The 16,394-nt window shown below is 44.0% G+C and overlaps 1 protein-coding gene across 2 annotated transcripts in view; it reads right to left on the bottom strand.

The window, feature by feature from the left end:
- Positions 1 to 1,013: 1,013 nt before the first annotated feature.
- The window catches only part of STX11 (syntaxin 11), a 139,630-nt gene continuing 124,249 nt past the window's right edge, over positions 1,014 to 16,394 (bottom strand). For both annotated transcript variants that reach the window (XM_085612273.1, XM_085612274.1), the window contains exon 2: positions 1,014 to 4,744. In XM_085612273.1, the coding sequence (XP_085468399.1) occupies positions 3,882 to 4,739 (858 nt within the window). In that variant the 5' untranslated portion in view covers positions 4,740 to 4,744 and the 3' untranslated portion in view covers positions 1,014 to 3,881. The remainder of the gene's footprint in view (positions 4,745 to 16,394) is intronic.

The following is a 16,394-nucleotide window of genomic DNA, read 5'->3' as shown; positions in this document are numbered from 1 at the left end:
CCATCCCTGCTGCACCGTCCTCTGTGGGCAGAGGTCGCTCTTGTGTGGGTCAGAGGGCCCCCATGTCTTCGGCAGGCTGCCAGCTCCCTGTCTCCAGCCTTGCATCGGTGTCTGAATATGTGCACACTAACTGTGGCTGCAGGTGTAGCGGGCCCCTCTCTTTCCCAGAGCTTGGTGCCTGATACACTGCAGTTTCTGCCGAGATCCACTTGCTCAGGTTCTCCTCAGGTCTGGCGCACCCCAGCTCGACAGGAGTGGGTCTTTTTCCAGTAGGACACCCCCTCTCTTGGGCCACTGTATGTTGTACGTGTTGTACGAGTCCCGCATCCTCGCTTGTCGTGTGGTGGCAGCTGGCAGGCCTCCCTGCCTGGCGGGGCCATGCTGCCACCGGAGGCCCAGTCTTCAGCTGCTTTAACTGGGGGCGGGTTTGAAGGGTCCCAGTTGTCCCCTGCAGGGCCTGAGGTTCGTCAAGGTCCACCCCCCACAACAGGTCCGGGAACGCTTCAGGATCCTGGGTTCTTCTTGCTAGATCTACAAGACAGAAAGAGGCTCTAAAACTGAAAGCCACACTTTAGACACAACACAGACAATGCAAGTCTTTTGTTTCCTGGATCATACCTTTAGATTTTGTTTATTTTTTTAGTTCTTCTGGATTGAAACAATAACTGAAGGGCCTTATTGTAGCAGAGTGGGACTTAGCTGGGGACTTTTTTTTATGTATGTAGGTATGGAATTTATAAAAAATATATCATATATTATAAGTGGGGAAGTTGTACTATAAAGATGAAAATGAATCAATGTGATAAGCCACCCACTGTACCTATTGTCAATTCTACAAATTAACGTTATTACCTGCATTTCAGTTGCTCCTGAAATACTCCTAGTACAAACTGAGTTTAGAAATCTGTAATTTGAAAGATATATATCTAATTGTCTGCAAAACAATGCGAATGCTCACATGACATGGTGACATCTTGAGAACTGAGACTCCACTACAAACCAGAAATACGACATTTTGATGCCCAAAGACATATTTATTGGTGTACTTGTACAAACATACAAAAGTAGAGTCAAGTTAACAAAAGATCCAATGCACTAAATCCCTGTAACATGTATGTGCGCAATAAATGTACATACGTCCCATGTATATTTAAACAAATTTAAACAAATTGTTCATAGGCTTAAGTTCAGTGCAGCAGAACAGCGCCCTTGGCAAGAAATGCTTTAAAACCAGAGCGCACAGGCATATGACTGCTTAAAGGTATGTGTGCAAGAAATGGCAGAATAAAAGGCATTAGGACAGCGGCTACTCAGTACGTGGATTAAGGAGATTGGCACCTGCGTTTTCAATTGCCGCGTCTGGTCACGCATTGAAGGCAAGCACAGCTACATGCCGACAATTCTTTCAAATGCACAAACAGAAATGTTCTTTGTCCTGCCTGTCGCCGAAAGACCACCAATGTGCTTGTACAAATAGGAAACACAAATGTGATGTAAAAGAAACTAATTTGGTTAATTGAAGGCCCCATATTTATAGAATGATACAAAGAAAAGCATATAATTAGGGTCTGAATTCTGTGGTATATATCGCATTTTCAACAGTAAGGGATTCTTATGAAGAAGGCCTCCATACACTAGACACGCTCTGTTTTGTCATTGTGAGTTATTTGGCAACAGTACACATTGACACAGGGGTATGTCATACACATTGAAATCCATGGATTTAGAGGTGTAGCTAGACGCTACGAGTGGTCAATATGAATTCCAATAGGTCTACCAAATGGTGCCAACGGGCACTTAAATCTCAGCCTGTAGCAGCAGGATACAAGCAGTGCTTTCTCTGCCTGTAGTAAAGTTTCTGAAAGTCAGTAAAACAATTTCAGGACGGTCACCCCCCCTTTTAACTGTAGGAACCTCTAGGGTATTGAGGAGCACTGAAACCAGTGCTCCATCTCAGGGTCATGTAACAAATGTCTTTCAATCCAGTGTAGCTAAAGATGAGACAAGGGCCAGCATGTTCACAGAAGTGGTCCTGGCATTCATGATCTCACATTCCAGGACTTGTGCTCGAGCGATACTGGAGCTGTGTGCGCATCAGGCTTATCACCCTAACTAAACCAGAGCAAAGACCTTCTCCGCGATAACAAATGGAAGACTAGCTGAGTCAGAATAACAACGTCAGGATTAAATTCATTTGGCACAAAAATTGATCAAAATATTTTGTTCTGTTATCAATGGCTAAATGGTTACTATCTCCATTCCTTCAAATGACAAGTTATACATTATAGAAGTATAACTGGAAAAACAGAAATCAAAATGTCTGTAAATATGGGGTTTTGGTAGAAGAATGAGAAGTTTCATGTCTACCACAGGAGCCACCATGGGAAGTTGTGTAGTCCCTTGGTTGGCTGGATGGCTTAGATGTTGCCTCCAACCACCAACAATATCATGGCAGGTTCAATCACCAAAATGAGAGGATGGCAGTGATGTCTACAAGGGCTGTGCAGGATATTGGCCGTTGAGGAATAAAAATTAGATTGCTCAGCCCTGTTGAATATACATCCGACCTTTACATGTCACTGCCAGGATCTGACCTCTAACTGGCGGCAAGCAAGAAGATGAGCCACCGCCACTAGCAATAAGATGTCATAAAATGTAAACTGATTTCAGAATCGTCTTGCAGAGGGTATCACAAAGAGATTAGTGTTGATACCTTTGCAACTTATTATTTTTAAATATACTTGATGTTAATTAAAAAGCATTGTAGCTATGGAGAGCCACCACTGTGTCCTTATCCAAGCTATTTAAACTTATGATTGTTTTGCATCATTCAAATTAGGGATATCCAAAGTTGGTAAAAGACGGCAAGATCCATGATAGATATTGAGGATTCTGATACAAGATAAACATATCTACAATTATTCGGAATGTAAACCCTTTGCACAGTGCAGCATATTTTAAATGACTCGAATTAATCTGGAATGGTTGATTTTCAGTACGTGTACTTTACAGTGTCATTCACTTCTAAAATTAAGTGTGGATCGGCATTATACACCTGCAGGCATTATAATCTATGTTTATCCAAGCACAATTTACTCTAAACTCAATTCATGTAAATGTGTACCGGACTTTATCATTCCCAACTACACCTCTTTTGCAAATATTTCCTTTAAACATACCATCGTAGAATGTGCCACCAGTAATGACAAAAAAGGATACTTTGGCATAGTCTTACAAGCCTCGAAAAAGTAAATAAGGCTTGGCACATCACAGAATACTTTAACCTCCCAAATTGTGGCAGGACAACGATACAATCAGATACATTTATTATTTGTTTTATCAATTTTCTACGATTCACACTTCCTGGTTTTACATGTAATCTGTTAGAGACATCCCTAGACAAAAACCTGGGTTACTGCACAATTTTGAATAGAGGTCCTCATTTAGGTAAAAATCCCTGTTTCAACAAAAAGCCAGCCTATTTTGATTCTGCTGTGTCCCCTTTGGTTTATCAACTCAAGCTGGTGAAATGTAAGCCATGGACACAAGCAGATCTCTTGGAAATCATAGTGTAATCCTTTAGTATGTGGAGCAATGTGTGGCAATTTTGCTAGGTGTCTCCTTCTAGTTAAACCTCCAAGTGAATGGATTTGACACTCTCAAATACTGAAACCAGTATGGAATCATGAATTGAACCACAACTGCATGGTGTATAAAATGCTTCTTAAATAAAAAATATTTTTAGTTACTTAAAAAATCAAATCAAACATCCTTGAGGCTAGGAGATTAAGCTCAGCATGGTGTTATATTAGAACAAGTTCTGATCACAGCTATTATTGGAGTCTCTCTCTGTCCAAATCTTTCCAATCCAATGATTTATGCTAATTACAGCATGGAAAACAGCAGCAACACAGCCGTCGGCAGGGATGTTTCTTCTTGTACTCAACTGCTTTCCTCACTTGTATGTTGGCCTGTGCAACGTAGTCCTTGACATGCTCCACATTCACTTCAATGATGTTCAGGGTTTCTGCTTGCTCTTCGACCAGCAGCGCCATCTGCAGAAAGAGTTCATGAATTTCCCTAATACGTGACTCTAACTTCAGCAGCTCCTTATGCCGGGACTCTATTTCGTTCATTGCAGATCGAGCTCCCCTGACATCAGCCAGAAGGTTCTCTGAGAAAACGTCCCACTTGCCATTCTCAATCATGTCCTCAATCTGAGCCACAGAGACATCCTTCCCCATAATCTCAAGCTGGCGCTGGATGCGAATCTTACAGTTCTCCTGCAGAATCATCTCGGCCTCATTGTATTCCACCATTGCTTCCTGGAAGCCTAGCGTGAGAGCATTGTATTGGGAGTTAGCTACACGGACGACGGCGGAATTCTCGCCATACTTACTTTCAGCTTCCTCGCAAGCGATTTTGAAATTCTGAAGTTTTTTGTGAATCCCATCGGCTCGAGCTTTGATGTCTTTGGCAATAGAGTTGGAATCTCGTTTGATGCTGCTGAGGCGGCGCATGGAGGTCAGGAAGCGGGTAGTTTGCTTTCCAAGGCGTCTTACATCGACCTTCATGAGATGATTCTCTGTCCGTATGACGTCTGCATCTCTGTACATAACCTCCAGCGCATGGTCTGACTCAAACACAAGCACCTCCTGTGCCGGGTCCTCCGTGGTATCTGGAAAACCTTCACTGTGAAGTCTGGCATACTCCAACAGCTCATTCAGTCGATCTTTCATTGTTTCTGTGGATACATAAAACAATACAATAATTTAGCTCGTTTGAGTCATTATCTAGAAATCAAGACTTTTATTGACTTTAGAGCTCTCCTAAAGCATGATAGCATCGTGGGAATCTGTATTCCTAAGTTGCAACTAGTCTCCCTGCTTGATATAGCATTCAACACCACCCTTCGCACTGTAGGGGTTAAAGGTAAAAATAGGAATGAGCTGACAAACCACTGTGGCTGCAATAGAACGAACTGTATATATGTTATTTAGTATAGCCATATGTGCAGACGGTGACATTGTTCTTGCAATGTCTCGGGGCTAGCAAACATACATTGCCTGTAAACATTGTCCATCACAGATTTATGTCATTGTTCATACACTCACTGCTACATGCATTACTAATTAGTTTAACAGATGTATTTCTATAGGCGGACGAAAGACTCCTGTAACTGCTTTCCATCCTCCTATGTAACTGTGCAAATATGGCATTACAATGCCTATCGGTCCCATATCTACGCCAAATGGTTCCAGATAAAGTACTGGCCATATTTAAAATAACGTGAGCACAGGCTGAACTGTGAATGGCCAGATATCAGCAATGGGGATGTTTTCAACGTGAATTGTTCAGAATATATCATGGATAACGTGGAACTGTACAAGGGCATCATCTGGTTGCCACATTCTATTGTGTATATGCAAGCCTCGTACTGTTTTCTCTGTTGTATGAAGGACTCAAAGAGAGCATAATGGATGAATCCTATCTAGCATAAAGTACACCTGTGTTTCCTGAGTTCCCTCCTCCCTCCAGCAAAAAATATAATATATTTCTCTCTTCCAGAATAAAGTGACTTCTCATTTCGCTCACGGCCATCCCACAAATAATATTTTTCTTCTCTTTGTTCAGAAGATTGAGGAAGATGCTGAGCCTTGATTGACATTCTGTTGACTACTGCCTTAAGGTATTAGGTACTAACAAAAGGTGGGGGTGGTAGTGGATGCAGTAGTCAGGGTGCATCTCTCTCACAGCCGAATATCCACTCCAGGTTCTGAGCAGTCAAAATACCTTGATATGTCCATTTTAATTCCCCTCTCTCTTCCAAACATCCTCAGAGATAGAAATACAAGGTAACCTTTGAGATGGTGAGAATGTCCTTTTCGGGAATCCAGAACCAATAGGTGACTCACAAAATGGCCCCCATGCAGAACTACCAAAAACTGTGAACATAGATTTTCTGAGCAGCAACCTGAGGCTTGTCAGTATGACTGCCTTTCCTTTCCCTAACAACCTGACATTCAATCGAATTCCTTCGATGCCAGTTGCATATGACAGGCGCAGGATGGCTGCTACAGCAACAGTGGTCAAAGGCAGGAACATAAGGATAAACTGGCGAGTAAGAAATAGGTATTCTTGGCTGACAAAATTCTGTCATTGTGCCAGAGAATAGTTTCCCCACTACCCACAGTGCAAATGCACAATATGCCTTTTTAGGTCTCGCCTAACCCAGCGCATGCGCTGGTCTGGCGAGACTTATTGAGAGGGCTCCAAAAAGTGCTACCAGGCCAGCCTAGAGCTACAGTGCATGTGCGCGGGCGCACGCGCCACGATTACTTTCACTTTTGCGGCCGCACGCCGCTTTGATGTTTGATCGTGATCACTTTCGTGGCCGCACGGCCGCTTGGCATAGCCAATAGGTCTCGCTTTTGGGATCTTATAAGTATTTAGTTATGCAACTGTTGCATGGCTAAACACTTATAAGGTCCCAAAGGCGAGACCTATTGGCTATGCCAATGCTTGTTTGGAAATGGGTCCAGCTTTTGACTTTCTTCTAATGTTCCTCTCTTTACAGACAGAACAGTGAACACATAAGTAGACATCTTGATCTCTATAGTCAGGCTCGATGGTAGGTTAATTTCTTCTACAGAGACACAAACACCACGGGATGGGAAGGGAGCATACCCAGCATATCTACCTGGGGTCCATTGAGAATTCCCTTGGCATTAGCAGCTAAAGAACAGATACCTATGGATTGAGGCACTACTGAGAAAATACCTAATGCTCAACAGTAGGGAACTAAATGATGGAGCTACCCTATGAATAATACACTGCATAATTATCCTGTAATGGAAACCTGGATAACTAGCATCAATAGTCCTTTCTCTGTCCTGAAGAATGCATGCAACACTTTATAAGTAGTAGAAGATGTAGAAACATGTCAAAACATTTAGACATCAAGGTCAAAAAAAGTTTAAAAACCCACCCGTACATAATCTTAGTACATGGTTTCTTAAGGTGACATACACTTACTATAGCCAGGAGCTACTGTTTAAAGTAATATGGCTATAACTGCGGTAGACTTGAGTGAAAGGGTCACAGTAAGGTTTGTAGGAACATACCAGAAAAAAACTTACATGATAGCCCCACTGCACACTTAACGCCCTCCAGGATGATGCGGTTTCGCACACTAGTACAAACCCAAAAATGAACCATAGAACATTGTGTGCATGAGAGTTTGATACCTTTTAATAGCTGTCCATATCGCATTCACACAACACCCTACATTCAAGGCGGAACCTCCCAAATGGCCAGCCATAGGTGTAAGTGTAGTCAGAGAAAGTAGCATTCTTTAGTTGGCCGATACATTATACCAAGGGGCATTTTTAGGTCTCGCTGAGACAGCGAAAGCTGTCTCTTTGAGACATTTTGTAAGGGGGTTTTTGAAAGTGCTTCCCCTGGCATAGAGCTACAGTGCACAAGGCGTGCACGCGCGCAAAGCAGCCATATGGCTTTACGTCGCTCTCCCTCGTAGCCCCTCTCCGCCCCCTTCCCTGCTGCTATTTCACACCAGTTCACCAGTTATCAGAACTTGCGCTTCTCTCCCCCACCCCCACCCCCCCCACCATCGCGTCTCGCGCTGGAGAAGTGAGTTTTCTAATAACTCAGCACTGCTGTTGGAGCAGCAGAAGTTACATGTCATTGGTGTATTTACATAAGCAGCAGTTGCACATTAATTGGAACTTCAAGCACGAACGTTGTGCAAAGCGTTATAGACAACATCCCCGTTGGTGTCCAGCGGTCTGCAGTGCTCAGTCGACTTTGTGCCTCGAGCTGACAAACTGTGTAGCAGCTGCACATGCACGTCCCTCGAGCACGGCACTGGCACTAGTTGCTTGATCCCATATCACTACGGGATTCTCTACCAATGAATGTGACTCTTTTGCACACATGAAAGCTTTTTCTAACCCCACGGACCTCCCTTTAGTACTTCTGTTTGGTTCATCTCCTGTAAGCAGTGAACTCAGAAGCAGAGCAATGGAGAGGATGTGGCGCTATGGCCAGAGCTCCTGAGTTTGGAACCAGGTTTGAGTCTTGACGTAGGCTCAACATCCTGCGATTCTGGGCAAATCAGTTAATCTCCTCTTACCTAAAAAACAAATTGTGTCCAACTGTAATGTAATTGGTGCTCATATAAAATGCTCCACTGCCTTCGGGTCATGTTTGCGCTATATAAAGCACTGCTTGAAGTCGATAAAACTAAACCTAGAGACCATTAGCCAAGCTAGTAGAGTCATTACAATCTGCACAAGATCAAGAGAATTTAGCACTGAAACAGCAAAGCCGTTCCGTTACCTTACTGTATTTTTTTTCTTAACGTATTTTTATATACTGAACTCCTGCTGACATCCTAATGTAAATATTTACTATAGATTGGAAAACATAGCTGCTGTATGCTGCCCACCTCTTTAAATAGGAACAGAGGCTGATAATTTGCAGGACCTCCTCTTTGGCCCAGTTCATAACTTTTCCATAGCTATCGTGCACGCGCACAAAGCAGCCATATGGCTTTACGTCGCTCTTCCTCGTAGCCCCTCTCCGCCCCTTCCCTGCTGCTATTTCACACTCCTGCTTCTCTCCCCCACCCCCTCCACCATCGCGTCTCGTTTCTTTTTTCCACAGTCCACAATGTTTTCCGCGATCATATCGCAACAGTCGCCCAAATATAGATGACTGTCTTTATTAGTCAACCATATATTTTAATAATGCAGCCTCACCTAATAAATAGTCTTTTGATTATGTCTGCATACCAATATGCGAATGGTGGGCTAGAAAGCTTTCCAAATAGTTTACAATCGGCCTCTTTTATAGTATTACGGCTAAAACCATAAACGTAACACTATACTTCGTTTTCCTCTTACTCGGTATCAGTCCTACAAGACTTGTTAACAACGCAAGCAATGCTTGCTTGTCAGTACAGCTTTAAATACGAAATGCTCTCCTACTACAAAGTGCAGTGGTTCAAGTGTTTCCAAAATGTGACAAGCATATATTTGCTGCAGCTATAGCATTCGGTGGGCCTTTACCCAAACTGAGCCTATGCAGTTATTTGTATGCCAGGCAGTTCTGCTGTAATACCTCGAATTTTCTCGAATGTAGCCTTTGTTGACACCAGTCTTGTATGGAGCTCTACCGTCGCCTCGTTTCATCTGAGAGATCTGTCTGCAGATTGCACTGACAATTATTTTATCCTGGTGGTGTGCACTGTAGGATATGACATTTGGGAGTATCATTATCTTCCCTTGGTGTAAACAGGCTCCCACTGGTCCCAGCTCCAGGCATTTTTATGTTTATTCGGGGTTATGGACTATTTTTCACAGGGCACTGTTTGAATCTTAATGTAGGTTATACATTTCCAATCTAGTATACTCTCTTTTCTCTAAAAGTCCTCAAAACGTAATAATACATTTACTTTAAAGCATCCGTGCACTGTACCATGTACATTTTTAAAACCTTGGGCCAGTTTATAATCTGTTTTGTATCATTGATGTTACTTATTTTCCTCCCCCAGTCCTGCTGTTTTCTGTGCAGCATACATGTCACTATCTGTTGAAGGACTCCGCTGTCCCATAAGAGCAGCACAATACAGTAATTGTATCAGTATCCCTTTATGCACTGTGCGATGCATTCTCTGTACCTGGCTGTAGTTTTTGCCACAAAAGAGCACACTTCAATTCTTCGTCTGGCTTTTCCACAGACCTAACAAAGCCCCGGCCTCCTATCCGGCATTATAGGTGCACCAAAATGACGATGAGAATTTCAATTAGAGACTTATTTGGTAATGTCGGGGGCATTAGAGCTGTCCATGCTTGTGGCCAGACATCTGGCATCTGACAAAAGCATTTCCATTATCCAATAACACACTGCTGCATTACACACTGCTGCACGCCGCACATTGCTGCACGCCGCACACTGCTGCACGCCGCACACTGCTGCACGCCGCACACTGCTGCACACTGCTTCATTACTCACTGCTGCATGCTGCACAACACTGCTGCACGCAGCACACTGCTGCACGCCGCTGCACGCCGCACACTGCTGCACGCCGTACACTGCTGCACGCCGCACACTGCTGCACGCCACACACTGCTGCACGCCACACACTGCTGCACGCCCCACACTGCTGCACGCCCCACACTGCTGCACGCCCCTGCACGCCGCACACTGCTGCACGCCGCACACTGCTGCACGCCGCACACTGCTGCACGCCGCACACTGCTGCACGCCGCACACTGCTGCACGCCACACACTGCTGCACGCCACACACTGCTGCACGCCCCCACACTGCTGCACGCCCCCACACTGCTGCACGCCCCCACACTGCTGCACGCCCCCACACTGCTGCACGCCCCCACACTGCTGCACGCCCCCACACTGCTGCACGCCCCCACACTGCTACACTGCTACACGCCCCACACTAGTAACATCAGACGAAAGTAGTTCAAGTCTCGATGAAAATTATTGATGGATTACAGCTTGTTTGGAAAGGAGCGAGTCTCCACCAAGGTTTCCAATAATAAGGGTTGCTGCACCGTGATGTAAAATAGATTTGTGAGACAGAATTGGTGGCACGGTCTTCAATAATTTTCATCGAGACTTGAACTACTTTCGTCTGATGTTACTTGAATCACAAGTGTGAGAAAAAATTTTCTTCTCTATAGTAATAGTAGAAATTACTGGGGAAGATCTGTTACCTCTTACAGACAACTATACAGTTATCAGAAGACTTTTTTGCGACAATACCTGTCTCTTCGAACCTCACCAGGTTCTAAAATCCTTGGAATTATATTGTACGTCAGAATCCGCGTCCGAAATTTTCTGCATTCAACACGAAACATCAACTGCAGTTCAATTCATGCTTGACTTATAAGGCATCCATATACTTATTTCATAGCCCTGAGGAAGTCACTATACGTGACGAAACACGTGTTGGCTGTCACCCATCTGTATCAAGATTCAGAATTGCCTTTGAATGTGTATTTCATTTCTGTAAAAACTGTGTATTAAATTACTTTCTGACATATAATTTCGTGAGGACCTAGTATGTTCCGCAGCCAGTTTTTCATTATTGTCATTGTGTCCTACTCTTCTTTTGGCTAATAACCATTAAGAATATCAGATGACTTTAGAGTGCCGGGATTAATTTATGTATAACATCGGAACTGGATATTCAACCCAGAAAGTCTCACCTCTAGGCAACAGTACTGTAAAAGAGATTCATGCAGTGGAGAATAAGGTCAGCGAGCCATGAAAGGTGGCGGTGGTTTCAGGCAGTGTCTTGATTGCCATAAAGCAAAAAAGGCTGCGCACCATGGAAAGTGACTGTAGCCTTAGGCACAGAGTTACAGACTGCTGAGGAGTCAAATTCCAAACTGAAGTACAGACTAGATTGGTTGCACGCAATGAGATACTGGTGAGAGAACCTAGAAAGAGATTTAATATCCAGCAAGACATAGTAAGACATCAAATGAAGTAGTTGAGCAGTGAGCCAGCAGTCTGTTCGGCAAATAAGAGTAACCAATAAGGAGGAGACACCAGCATGAAGATATAATGTTTTCATGGCGCCTGGAAAGATGGGACCAAGAATGTGGATAAGTTACAAAAATTCAGAAAGAAAAACAGCATCTAAGCAGGACCCTCGTCAAATGACCAAACAGGGGAACAAAATAAATTAAGGAATATTGGGTCAAGTAGGTTTATGAGTACTGAGGTATATGCAAGGTAAAATTAATAAAAAATGTACAATTTGAAAAACAAGGGGATGGGAGCTTCTCATGAATTTTGATAATTAAACATGAGGCACTCCAAAGTGGTAATAATAGGTACTGCCTGTAAATTGGCCTACGGAAGCGAAGTTCAACTTAATAAATCAATGATGCCATATGTATACCACTAAATTGGCCACATCAAGCTAAATTCAGCAGAGAAGTTATAATGACTATATGTGTCACTACCAGCACTGCGTATTAATTTTGTCACAGAGGACTTTCATGCGAATGAGTTTTTAGCATTGTTGTTTGTCTATGGCTTATCAGAATGATATATAGACCTTTCAGACTGATGTACAGACTGTGTTGCAGTTTCATATTCATTTTCAATTGATCCTTTCTCTTATTGTCATTGAATGATTATGTAGTAAGATTTAATTTAACACTGCAATATTTTTTTAATGTTCTTTTTATTGAAGGAACAAACATGTAAATATCCCATCATTGCATAGTGAATAACATGTTATACAACACTGGTAGTGCAGGTCGGGGGTACAGTAGTGCTTTCCATGGGTATGAGGCAGTGCTTAATTTGTAAAATATGAAGTGCAGGTGCTCAATTTCTTTAGGAGGCCACACCCACTTCTCAGCTCCACCCACTTCCACCAGTGGCTCCACCCACTTACTCTAGTTGCTCCACCCCAGTTCTTAATTTGTAAATAAAAATAAGTGACAGGGCCCTTTTTCGGGAGATCACGACAGCCTACAGCACCCATTACCCCTGCCAGCGCTGCCAGTGATAGTACCAGCACAACTACATACAATCTCAGTCCTAAAAGTGATACAATTCAGACTATTTTTATGTATTTTGACTTATTAAACACAGGTGTTGTACTCTTGTGGGCAATATTTTACAGGCATTGTTGGGATTTTAATTTCAAGGTAAATGAAAATTAAGAAACAGAAGTGACAGAAAGAAAAAAAACTACTGAGGAAATCATCCAAATGCGGCGTTTTCCCTTTTGTAACATACACCTTAGAAAATATATATAACGTAGGCGCGTTTTTTCTGCAGAATAAGGAGAGGTTTAACATTTTGACGGCCTGCTCCAGAGTTCCAATCAGAAGCACTTTTGGTGTCGATTTGTCAAACAATTGTGCTCGGGACCCCCTTCGGATAAGCAGAACCTGTTGCAGAAATACTTGAACCCCTTGGAGAATAGGGCTGGCACGGAATGAATTCATGAGAGCAGGGTCTGAAAGACAACTCGGCTTTACGTTTCTTGGATGGTAATTGATTTAGCCTGTTATGGTGCTCGGTACAGGGCTTTGCTCACAGAACTCAGAGGTAAAAGCTTTGCTGAACTTTCACCCAAGAATCCATCAGGCGGAGCCACTGGCTTTCCCAGGCATACATCTGACAAGAAGTGAAATTCGATCAAAGAAAAGTACGGTGGTGCCACTTACAAAATGCAATATGTTGCGTATAGTTCAAAATGAAAAAGCATTGACCAAATCGATAGGGCTGGTTTTAGTATAGCCTATGTACAATATACATGTAAACAGGGGTACAGAACATATATGCACACCTTTACGAACAGATCACATACAAGAATAAACGTGTTTTATGTAATTGTTTATTTACTATGACGTTTTATAACTATACAACAATTGACAAAAAAAGCACAGACACTCATAATCTCACGCAACACACATACAAACAGACTCACAGTAAACACATTTACCCTCATACATGGATGGACTGATCGGGACAGTTAAGTAGAATGATTTATGGACAGAATGAAAACACATACATAACACATACCAATGTGCCCAAACCAACAGGCACTTATCCACACAGACCACTAAAAACACAGGTGTCCATGCACAAAGATAAACAGACAAACAATATCCATGCATGCAGCCGGGAGATTTGGAGGCATCCTGAACACAGACCAGAGGGCATATAGGCATCCATGTACACACACAAGCACGCAGAAAAGTGTTCATGCACACAATGACTTGAGTTAACAAAGAGAATAAACAACCAGCATTGGCAAAGCCCATGGGTCTTGCATTTGGGATCTCTTGTCTTTGCCAATATATTTTAGCCATGCTGTACAGCATTCCGATGAGGGGCACCATGGCTAAATAAAAAGAAAATCCTACCACTTCATTTGCCTGTGCACGTGTGATTTTTTGGAGGCAGGTCCTAATTCACAAATGGTACCAGCTCATGCACTTGCATTCTCTGGGCAGTCCTTCTTACATATAGGAGCAGGCGGCACTTAATCTCTGGTCTAATATGCATTGGCTACCTTGAGCCACATGGGTATAGGTAGAGCCTGAGGGTGTCAGCAGGTCTCAACCCCTACACCCTCGTCACCTATAGGAGTGGTATTGACATGTATGGACTTTAAAGGGTCAATTGATGTCATTTTATTGAATTACACTTCTACCCCAAAATTAGGAGCAGAAATGTTCTCATGTACTCACTTTCTGGCTTACTTGAGCACTGGAGTACACAGGGCCTGTAAGTATAGCAAGGGATATTACTTTCCCCAGTGAGCATTGCATATTACTGCACACTACTGTGTCAGCATTGCGCCAAGTAGGACTGAAGTCGGAAAAGGCTACCTGTAGCAGACACACATTCTATACATACATGCCAGCATTTCAGAAGAGCAAAGTGGGAGATTCTTTAAAAAAAAAATCGGGAGAATGGGGCCTTGAATCAGGTTACTGTCATGTATGGGCCTTGGAAGCCTGCTGCTGCAGGATCGGACATTTGAAACGCAAAATGTACGTTATTTTCTTACCTTTCAGAAGCATGGAGTGCAATGGCAGGCAGAGAGAGGGTGATGCAAGTGTTCCTCACTCACTGGCCTGACAGGTTGCGGCAGTGCATATACCAACCGTCCCCCCCACCCGTGTGGCAGCCCAGGCACACACACAGCCGCCCCCGAGTACTTCACAGGTCTTTAAAAGACCATTCGCTTATTAATGGGGCTTTGTTGGTTTGTCACCCCTTCTAGAGCCCCTTCATCGCCACTCTGACTATTGCTGGAAGAATTAGCACGTTACACAATACCAAGCCCTGTCAGCTGAAACCCCGAGGATTCTGGTTTTTGCTTGCAGGAATCGGGAGGCGGGAGACTAGCCTTCAAATCGGTAGTCTCCCGCCTGAATCGGGAGGGTTGGCATGTCTGTACATACCTTTTCAACCAAGAATACAGCGGGGTCTGGCCCGGCCTAACTACGTGTACATTTCATACTAGTGACTCCTACCCAACAAAAAGCAAACGAGATACCTACAAGGCCTTTAAAGTTATCCCCGGAGAGCCCAACTTCATCACCGTGCAGGAGCTGGCGTACACCTACCACACCCTTGACTTTCAGTCGCAGACAGTGTAACACCACCCACCACGCTCCAGTCCAAAATAAAAAAAAAGCAGCGTTGCTACTTACGATTACTGCTGCTGGTGGTGGTGGTGGGCGGCCGTGCCTGCCTGTCTGCCTTTATTCAATAGGCGCCCCAGTATTGCTGCTGTCTGCACTCCACGGCGGGCTAACCAACTGCCTGTGAACTGCTAATTAGTGATGGCGAGGATGTGGGTGTGCGTGCGTGCACGTGTGCCGGGGCGTGGCATACCCCAAAAAAATACACGCACACGCTGCCTGCCGCACAGCACAACCCCATATAACTCAATCCAGCCCCCTGCCCAATCAGTGTCCTGTGCCTGCGGTTCTCCCATTGACAGCAACACCATCCAGCACGGCGCTGTGGCGCCTAAAGCAAATTTGAAATGCGTCATCTGTATCATTGAAATAAGTAAATTGAGTCAGAGGGACGGTCGCTGGAGTCAGTAATATGAATTTTTTTTACATATGTGAGGCGCGCCACGCGCCGAGTCTGAGGTAATTTAATTTTATTTACATTACTGACTGACATTCATATTGCCGTGTTATGTAGACCCGGCCCTATCAAATAAGTGCCGGTGCTGAGCACCGGAAAGCACCGGCACAAATTAAGCACTGGTATGAGGGAAGAATCTACTCCTCTCTCAACTATTTGCAATGTGTAAACCATCAGTCTCCTTTGGCGGTGGCAGTGTGTGTCAAGGATCTATACGTGTCCCATGCACTCCACATTTTCTTCCACTTTTTGGGGCATCCCCTGCTTTGGTAGACCATTTTTTTTAGTCAGTCTCGTTTCCAGGAATTGAGCGTCCCTATTTCCTGTGCACCCCATAGTCTAGCTATATTGCGCTTTTCCACGTCTAAGGCTAAAGCCAGCCAAGTTTTTACATGAGGCGGCCAGCAAGTTTCGCCTGTGATGCCCAGCAAGTGCCAGCGAGCGTCGAGGGGAATTTGTGTTCCGAGGACTTCCGACATCACTCGGGTGATTCAAGTCCAGTATCGCATTTCAGGGCATTCCCAGATTATATGAAAGAAAGTGCCTGCCTCACCACAGCCCCCAATACCAAGTTCTGAGTCTGCCTAGCCTAGTTTATGATAGAACGTCCCGGTGGTGTATGACCTGTGGAGTATTCTCGGTTGGAACACCCGGAAGCGTGCCCTAATGGCGATTTCCTGTGGGCTCTGGATTGCTTCCTGCCAAAC

This window comes from Triturus cristatus, chromosome 6, assembly GCF_964204655.1.
Source record: "Triturus cristatus chromosome 6, aTriCri1.1, whole genome shotgun sequence".
NCBI classification, from domain to species: Eukaryota; Metazoa; Chordata; class Amphibia; order Caudata; family Salamandridae; genus Triturus; species Triturus cristatus.
The sequence above is the reverse complement of the archived record's forward strand: the minus strand, read 5'-3'. Positions and strand labels throughout refer to the sequence as shown.